The sequence below is a fragment of the Sorghum bicolor genome, chromosome 8, assembly GCF_000003195.3.
Source record: "Sorghum bicolor cultivar BTx623 chromosome 8, Sorghum_bicolor_NCBIv3, whole genome shotgun sequence".
NCBI classification, from domain to species: domain Eukaryota; kingdom Viridiplantae; phylum Streptophyta; class Magnoliopsida; order Poales; family Poaceae; genus Sorghum; species Sorghum bicolor.
Genome location: NC_012877.2, coordinates 55,559,473 through 55,569,046, shown reverse-complemented (window position 1 = coordinate 55,569,046; position 9,574 = coordinate 55,559,473). Strand labels below are relative to the sequence as shown.

The 9,574-nt window shown below is 39.6% G+C and overlaps 1 protein-coding gene across 1 annotated transcript; it reads left to right on the top strand.

Moving 5' to 3' along the window:
* On the top strand, positions 3,583 to 8,553 carry LOC8068841 (solute carrier family 40 member 2, chloroplastic). Its single transcript, XM_002443316.2, has 14 exons — positions 3,583 to 4,159; positions 4,794 to 5,001; positions 5,082 to 5,145; positions 5,415 to 5,539; positions 5,775 to 5,864; positions 5,969 to 6,148; positions 6,370 to 6,444; positions 6,616 to 6,717; positions 6,807 to 6,915; positions 6,989 to 7,135; positions 7,217 to 7,323; positions 7,399 to 7,512; positions 7,605 to 7,909; positions 8,127 to 8,553. Exons 1-14 carry the CDS (start codon positions 4,017 to 4,019, stop codon positions 8,128 to 8,130), a joined length of 1,773 nt encoding a protein of 590 aa, XP_002443361.1. The 5' UTR covers positions 3,583 to 4,016; the 3' UTR covers positions 8,131 to 8,553.

The window sequence follows — 9,574 nt, the reverse complement described above, 5'->3', positions numbered from 1 at the left end:
GGGAAAGATAAAAAAACCCTTATCCTCTAGTTTTTTCCCTGAACAATCATCCAAGGTATATAATTCAGGTTTGCTTGGTTTCCTTTTAGTATCAAAATACGAGTAAGTTTTTTAGTAAACATGTTTAAATATAAACAAGATCATAAAAGGGCATGATCACCGTGCACCAAACTTGTTTGTTAAGTTTCCATACTTATTAGCACCACAAGTTTGTATTATGGTTGTTTTATATTGTGACAAACCTGATAAGAATAATAGATCAAAGGCTTTTTAATTTGTTCTGATTTATTGAAAGCAAAAGAATCTGTTGGGTCACTAGCGCTCTTACAAGTTACAAGGTCAATGTACAAGAAAACGAGCTAAAACGCTCTCACATCTGCGGAAGCCCAGAACATGATAAACTATTGTTTACTCCCTTTCTCCACAAATATATGGATTTTAAGAATTTTTAGGGAAAAGTTAAGCAAGAGGGGGATTTGTGTATTCCCTTCGTTAGAGCAGTTAGGGTAACTCCTAATTTGAGACCTACATTTATGTCCAACTATTGAACACAAAAAATGTCTGAAATATAACTTATTTTCAGGCAACAGCTAGTGGCTACTAGATTAACATCCAACGCCCCTAAAATCCTATGTTCACGAGCAGTTTAAACATCGCCTAAACACAAAGTCATAATTCAAGCGACTGACACCTAGGAAACTTACAAAAAATTCTTATATTTTATGGATGAAGTGTTTTGTCTTCAACTTATAGATGAATAGAATTTTCATGCACTAAACTATAAACAAACGTCCAAAACCGAATTAGAGTGTTGAGTGCATGTCCTAGCAAGAAAATAAGTTTCATTTTATTTTACGATTTGAATTCAAATAATTTGGAAATCCTCTAAAGCTGGCGGTATGCATTGCCTCTCAGTGCATCTCTATAGATACTCACATAAAAACCATTGGACGTATAAACGTGATATTATCTACAAATTCATTTTCACCCATATTTTATATTGCCTAATCCTTTCTATACATTTTTGTTTCTCTATAGATTGGACAAAAATAGTGCAATAGTTGTTTCTCAGTGATCACAATTCGCCTGACATTGCTTTAATAATTCTATTACTACCATCATAAAATAAATTAACTTCTAAAATTATCCTAAGTTAAACTATTTTATGTTTTGTCAAATTTATAGAAAATATATCAGTACCCATAAATTAGTAGCACTAGATACATCATAAAATATATTTCCATAATATATTTATTTGGTGTCATAGATAATGTTACTTTCTTCTATAAAGTTGATCAAACCTAAGATAGTTTTATTTTGGATTTACTCTAAGAATTATTTTATTTTGGAAAGGAGGTATTTTTTATAAAGATGATTCTAAGAATTAATTTATTTTGGAAGGGAATTATATGATTTGCACCGTCACATTGGCAATTGATAGTATTCTCCATGTCCGATAAAAACACATCTAGCATTCACAATCTTGGAATAAATATTTAGATTGTTCATCGTTGCACCTAGCTAACTAGTTTAATTTTAAGCCATGTGAGGATACTAAACCGGTGCACTATGTTGCGCCGGTTTTCTTTCATGGACAGTATATAACAATACCAAACAGTATATAACAGTGTATTCTACATTGTATAGTACATTGCGGAAAACTATACTACTATGTTACATAGTTGGTAATATAATATGTGTGCCACGTGCAGAACCATGTATATATGCTACAGTAGTGCCAAACCACGGAGAAGCCAAGGATTTATTCGTGGTTGAGGAAGTATGGCAAGTATTTAGAAACTTCCACGCTCAGATTTTTTTTTTCAAAGAGTTTTGTAGGTTCTATAAACACTCGTGCCAATGCCCAATGGACAAGATGACGGCGACCATGCGTTTGGAACGAACTTGGAAGCGACTCCGACCATGGATTTCTAAACGAATTTGGAAGCGACCATGTGTCACCAGATAATGCAACATATGGATCGAGTAAACCACTCGACTCTTGGTGCAGGTGACAAGGTTCAGAAACAGGCACGAAGCCAGCGGTAGGGCTAGGGGGGCTCCAGCCCCCCCTACCGCTGCTGGCTTAGTGAAATTTCTAGTGTTTTTCTTTTAATTTTAGACATAAATTTATAAAGTAGGGTGGGCTGAGAACTTTATTTTTTAGATATATTTTGTGAATTTCATTATTGGTCTATATTTTTAATCTAAGACTACTTTAAACTAATATATTTTTTTTATTACGAAGGATAATAGTAGAGCTAGGTCGATGTAGAATTTTTGTTCAGCCTCCCCTAAATTTTTTTCTGGCTTTGTCCCTGTTCAGAAAGGCACACGTTTGAGCTGCCTGCACCTGACGAAACTCTACTCGGTCACATCCATGCAATAATAATAATAATGATAATAATGGGATGTTTTTTCGTGCGTGAAGAAGGAAAAAAAAAATCCCAGCGTGGCTGCTCGGTTTCTGCTTCCATTTTTCTATCCGCTGCCGCTCAATCTTCACTGGAGTTAGTTTTTCATATTTTCGGCACACCCTCAATCATGAGGTTAGAGTTTAAAACTCTACCAAACAAGGTCTAACTCTTTCAAATGAGAAGTTTTATAAACTAAAAAATTATAGATCTCTTAGATCTTTTACGGCTTTAATACAAATTTTGTTTTCATTAAAGTTGATTTGAAAAGTTATGAGTTTTTTTATGCTACATCTTTTTTTAGAGGCATCCCATACTTTCAACCATCTCCAGAAATTGCATTTTTCTATATTCGATGTTCCCAACGCCTCTAAAAACAATTTCAAATAGGCAAGTTATCTCTCAAACCAACTTTTAGAAATGGCTCTTCACAAAGCTGCCTTTTAGAAAAAAGAACATCTTCGAAAAATATTTCTATAGTAGTGTCAATCCTGTTGAGTAAATAAGTAAACTCAAGCCATGTCCGCTTGAACTTATCATCACTACTTTTTAGTAAAAAAACAATATTTTTCTCTCGTAACAAATCCGTATCAGCATCAACATCATCACAAGCTAAGCTTTGATATGATGTGAAGATTTGTCATTTCTTTTATACCAGCACTTGCACAATTTTGGCATGACTTCTCGTATACATACCAATACTCGATACAACTCAAGCACAACTCGACATACATATCCGTGTCACTCCTCTCAAATTCTCGTGCACGGTTAAACTCGTAGCATTAAGCATGAGCTTTGGATTTTTTTGATTTAATTTAATTTAGTAGACTAATAAAACCCAATTATATCAATGATAACATCCTCATCATAAAAATGTTTAAGGCAATTTTTTTAAAGACCCATGGTAGTATGCATATTCTTTTGATAATCTTGTGGTGTGACATTATCGTGCATTCGGACTTCGGAGGATAAAAGCAACAAAGGGTGATTTTGACTGGACGAGATTCCCAACGGAATTTCAAGGCATCTGTATGTGTCTACTTTGTAGTTTTTTTTTTTACGGTCACAAAAAAACCATTGGCCATATAATGCAGCAGCCAACGCAACTCAGAGCGTCACAAGAATATGTGCTCCCTGCTGCCCTATAAATTCCAGAGAGATTCCCGTGCAGTGTTCCAGAACGGAACAGTAGCTGCATCTCTCTCCCTCTCTCTACTGATTTCTGTGGGTTTTCCTATAATCTGAACATCACAACGCTAGAAAAATCTCCATCCGTCTGATCCACATCAGACGGCTGATAGGGCCCCTCCTATCTCTCTCTCCTCCATCTTCCCCTGCTCTCCACTCCCCTGGAGAGTGGATTGGAGTTGGGGCAACTTGGCGCGCCCCCTCGCTCTCAACTCGCTCCTCTCCTCTGGTTCTCCGGCCTCTCGCTCGCCCCGCGCCTCCGCCTCATCATCAAGATAAGGCTGCGGCAGGTGCAGGCCCATGCTTCCAGAAGCTTCCGGAGCCTTGCGCCGAGCCTGAACTCCCCGGCGGCCCCTGCCACTGTGAAGGCTGCATGAGTAGTCGCGCCGCCGCCGCCGCCACAACAGAGGAGCCATGGGGATGCTCGCCGCCGCCGCAGCAGACTCCGCTCTCCTCGCCTCGCCACAGGCGTCCCTCGTCCGCCGCCGCCGCCGCCTCTCTGGCGCGTGGGCGCTGCGCCTGAGGCCCGCTACCTCCCACGGCGTCGCGGCGCTCAGGTGAGTGTGTCTCTATCTGCTTGCTGCTGCCGGCTCTCGCCAGCAAAACGCGGCGGGTCCTTTTGGGGTGTGCTTTGATTGAACCGCGAGGAGCTGATAACGGGTTCCTTTCTTTCGGGTATTGGAGCTCGCGAGGTGGACGAGGCGTAGTTTGCTAGCTTTGGGGATTTGAACTGGGGATGAATCGTGTGCAAGATTGCTTGTTGAGATTAGGGAAGGTTGCTTGACACTGGTAGGTTAGGCTCTTCTTCCCAATGGGGTGCTTGATGTGAGAATTAGGAGTTGAAATGTGTCATTAAGCATGTTTCTTATATGGTTATTTTTTTGTTGTGGATGCTCGGCTTCTGGCTCCTTTGTAGCTTTTGCTACTTTTTCCATTGTGTGGCCGGTGTATCCAGATGGTCATGGAAATGAAAGCTAAATTTTGTTGTCCTGCATGTGTTTATAAGTTTTCCTGTCGGTATAGCCAGCATTGAATCCGGTGGGGCAAGAGAGGTTAAATGACTAGAAACACTGTAATAGCATTCGGTGTCCAGCTGGTTGAGCTCATGATGCTGTTTTTCTAGTATTAGATTTTACTTTTGAAATTTCCATCGATTTAAGTAGATCACTAACATATTGTATGTGTTGCCAGGGTACAAAGTTTTGTCCCGAAGTGTTACGTTACAAACGTTGAGGTTGATGTTAGCACTGTAAATAAAGAAGAAACTTTCGATGATCACCCATCACTGCCATCAGTATGCTCCATTCCGGTTGTCAATCTTCGAGGAGATGTTCTAGATTCTAGTCCTTTTCCGCTGCATGATAGGGCTTCCTGTCCTTCTGATTTTGAAGAGTTGCCGGTATGGATCTTCTTCCCTTACAGATATTCTTTGTTGAACGGTTTCTTTTGTCCTTTTGTAATTTTCTGTTTGTAATACAGGTCTTGTCTGAAGGAGAGCAACATACTTTGGCATCCACTCCTGCTCATCCTGCTGGACTATATGGTAAGGTTTTTTTTGGAGGGGGGGATGGGGGGGATCACCTCGATTGTAGCATCTGTGTTACTCCTTACACTGTATAAGTTATGCAAATATGCTGCAAATTTCTTGGAAGAACAAGGATCCATGTTATGGGTAGTTGATTAAAAATTTCAAGGCCTTGTAGAAGGAGCAATAGCCGTATTGTACCCCTATGGATTCATTTTTTTTTTAACTTGGAATCTTTTTGTCATGGAACTTGAATATCCTTTAAACATCTTACAACATTGATGCAGCTCTATATGCTAGTTACTTATTTGGTAACTTGGTGGAACAACTGTGGAATTTTGCTTGGCCTGCTGCACTGGCAATTCTTCATCCAAACCTATTACCTGTGGCTATTGTTGGTTTCTTCACAAAGGTACTTACCACTGTAATCCATAGTTATTAAGGCGTAAAGGCGAGGCATGACAATGTGCCACCGCCTGGGCGCCTAGGCGCCCACCTTGGACGCCTAGGCGCCTGCCTTGCCCGCCTAGGCGACCATTTTGCAAGGCGCTGGGGGGTCGCCTAGGCGACGCCTTAAGAACACTGCTGTAATCAATTTAAGATAAACCTTCTATTATCAGTAGTCTAATTAAATCGATGATCTCCAGCTTTCAGTGTTTGTTGGGGCTCCAATAGTTGGCAAACTTATGGACCATTTCCCTCGAATACCCATGTACACAGCATTGAATGCTGTGCAGGTGCATGTCCTTTTTCTTCTCTTGTTTCTTATGTTTGGAAAAAAATGGACAAGTTTCCATGTTCTTTAATTGATGCTAGTTCTTTGTGCAATCTGATCTTGCAGGTAGCCACTCAGTTGATATCAGCTGCAACTGTCATCTATGCTCTAAGAAACCTGAGCCATGGTTCTACAACAGCTGTGGTTCTGAGACCTTGGTTCATTGCGCTAGTGGCAGCTGGAGCTATCGAAAGGCTTGCAGGATTGGCGCTAGGAGTTTCCATGGAGCGCGACTGGGTTGTGTTGGTAGGGTTGCTAATCCCCATACTGTTGTAGAATGTTGCTTTGTCTGACTCAAATATTTGATATCACCTTCCTACAAGATAAATTTGTGAGATGGAACTAAGAACCTACATCAGTGCAAATGGAAAAGTTTGTTGTCTTAAAATAAAATAGAGATTTCAGAATAACTTGCTTGTTGTTGTCTTTGATCAACTTGTTCCCTTAAAATTCTTTTCTCTGTGAAGTTAGCAGGAACAAACAGGCCTGTTGCGTTAGCTCAAGCTAATGCTGTGCTCAATCGACTTGATCTAGTTTGTGAGGTGCAATTTTTCTCTCTTAGACCTGCACATATTCATCTTATTTCATTGGCACTTCAGCACACAACAAAGCTGATCATTGATCAATCTTATTTTCTATTTGTTGGTTGCAAATAGCTGAACACAATATCCTGTTTTGAGTGGACATAAGAACCTTTTTTGGGATTATTGCAGACAGTTGGTGCTTCTGTTTTTGGCCTTCTTCTGTCCAGATACCATCCCGTGACCTGTTTGAAGATTGCTTGTGGTCTAATGATATGCAGTTTCCCTGTTCTGGTAAACTACATTTATCGTCACTCCTAAAACTTGAATAGGGTAGCCAGATGTAGTGTACTCACAGTGCTATATGGTATTTTCAATTTCAGGTCATGTTGGGTCAACTAATTAATAGAGTTTCATGCCATGCGCTTGATTCCTCTAGAACCGCCACTGATGAATCTATTTGTACTGATCTTTTAGATGTACGCAGGATAGGTGAGGAACTTTGATATGATTAGCTAGTTAATTTTACTTTGTTGTATGGTCTAACAGTCTGATTAACCTTCAGTTCAAAATAGCTTGAGTGCTATCAAACATGGTTGGAATGAGTATAAGCAGCAAACAGTTCTACCTGCAAGTGCAGCGACCGTGTTCCTAAATTTCAATGTTGCACTTGCTCCAGGTGCCATAATGACTGCATTATTGATGCATCGTGGTAGGTTTCACTTCTGTGGTTCAAATCTGTGTGGCTACCTTAAAAGGCTCTCTACAAGACTAATCTATCAATTTTGAACAGGTATCAGTCCATCCATTGTTGGTGCTTTCAGTGGATTGTGCTCTATCATGGGCCTTGTTGCAACATTCATCTCCTCAAGCCTGGTGAAAAGAGTTGGAATTCTAAAGGTGTGACATCTACCTTGTTGGTTTTGTTTCCGTAATTGCTTTCACAGTTCATGCAAACGGCTAATGTTATAACAGGCGGGAGCTGCTGGATTGATATTTCAAGCTTCACTCTTGTCAATTGCGCTCACGGTGTATTGGGCTGGTTCAATTTCACAAAGGACACCTCTACTTATATTCCTAGCATCCATTGTAAGACTGAAATCTTCACTTCATATTTCCCCTTTCAATAGAACTTAGTTGAACGCTCAGAGTAATCCTATATATTCTGTGTTAATCTGCAGGCATTGTCTCGGTTGGGGCACATGTCTTATGATGTTGTGGGGACTCAAATCGTCCAGACAGGTGTTCCTGCTTCAAAAGCAAATCTAATTGGAGGAATGGAGGTTTCAATTGCAAGCCTTGCAGAGTTAGTCATGCTTGCTATGGCTATAATTGCGAACGATGTCTCCCATTTTGGCTTCTTGGCGATTCTGTCTGTGTCATCAGTCGCTGGGGCAGCATGGATGTTCTGTCGGTGGTTAACAAATCCAACAGATGAGCAGAGGGAACTATTCATGTTTGATCCCCTTTATCAAGTTCAGGCAGTGTAAGTATTGATTTTTGTATCTATGCTTTTACTTTATTAAGAAATCCGGGATCAAAAGTATTTGAACTTTAGTTGACAAGGGATTCTTATACTCTGGCAAGATATTTGCATCCCTGATTTTCAGTTTTGCTATTACCTAAAATGGAAACTACTACTATTAATGTCCAAACATAAAATATTAATCAGTCCTAATAAAATTTTACATCACATCTTGCAGATAGTAGATGAGGCAGGATGTTCCCCAACACAGCCAGGAAAACTGCAGGCGCCTACTTGGCTGGTGGTGCTTGTTGGATCTGCAATACCCTTATGATGATATTAAGTTATGTTGTGACATTTAGGTTCAATACAAGGTACACTTAGGATAGAAGCATTTGCTCAATACAAGATACACTTAGGATAGAAGCATTTGCTCCTCTTAGTCTCTCTCTCTTTTTTTAACGTAATGGCAGGAGCTCTGCTCCTCTTAGTCTCAGCCATGCGCAGAATTCAATTTGTATACTCATTGATCTCCCCACCTGTATAGCACATATTTGATCTGTTTAATCGTTGCTTGTTATAGTTATAGCTGATGTAGAACAACATTAACAGCCAACAGTAGCACGAAGTTAATAAAATCTAACCCCCTCAGCTGTCCTCTCTGATGCCGCAAATGTGTAACTGTATCTTTTAGTGGATGCACTGTCTTCTTTCTCCTGTCATCTTGGTTCCTTGTTAAGTGGTTAATGCAAAGTCCGATGTTTCTGTAACTAGCTGAGTTAATTACTGTCACAGTGGCGCTGTGGTGTAAAGGTCTGCAGTTCGAACCTGGGCAGCACCAATTAATTATGTTTTTTATTATTACCTCATCTTAGAAGCTACTTGTGCAGTGCATTTCAACTGTAGTTTTGTCATTGCTATTTCGAAAATTTCACTCATTTCCTGTTTGCATAAAAAAAACAAGCTCTGCTTTGGTGGAGTTGGCCTCATGACGGGTTCGTAGCTGAATTGTTTGTCTCAGCGGCAATGGAGTATCTGTCAGTTACGATAGTTCATGTCCTGTTGTAGAAACAGTCATTTAAGTCCTCACCATACCTTTACTTTGAAAGCTCCTTTTAATTGCAATGCAAATACAACTAGAAAAACAAGCACCAACAGTCATTTAAGTCCTCACCATACTTTTACTTTGAAGTTCCTTTTAATTGCAATGCAAATACAACTAGAAAAACAAGCATCGCATGTAAAACTCTGGTTCTGGACACTATTCATTTCAGCAACCTAGTTCTTGACATTATCTTTTTATGTTTGTTTCAGTAACCTACATGTCCCATTTGAAGAAATGAAGTTCTAATCGATTAGCTCTTTGACAAACGCCATATCATAGTATGATCTCAAACATTTTATCTTTTTTTTAGATAAAGGAAGCTTTATTTTAGAAACTAAAGTTACAGCCTATGTAAAAAGGTGGGACACAAATGTAGCATGCTCACTGTCTCATATTAGAAAGGAAAAAAAAAGTTCATCAGCTGAAATATTTTTTAAGAAAAAAACCAGTTCCTGAATAATTCTTCCATCCATTTTGCCGTGGTCAGGAATATAGTTCACTATCTTCTTCAGAAGTTTTCGTGCAAAGAAGCCTAAAATATAAGCACTACTTTTCAACCATGGAAGAGAAAACACTCTCAC

What these genes read in the sequence shown, in the direction of transcription:
- LOC8068841 (XM_002443316.2), top strand. Translation starts at nt 4,017, where the DNA reads ATGGGGATGCTCGCCGCCGCCGCAGCAGACTCCGCTCTCCTCGCCTCG. An exon ending in TTGTTGGTTTCTTCACAAAG is followed by an intron (nt 5,540 to 5,774) that starts GTACTTACCACT and finishes GATGATCTCCAG; the next exon opens with CTTTCAGTGTTTGTTGGGGC. An exon ending in AGCGCGACTGGGTTGTGTTG is followed by an intron (nt 6,149 to 6,369) that starts GTAGGGTTGCTA and finishes TTCTCTGTGAAG; the next exon opens with TTAGCAGGAACAAACAGGCC.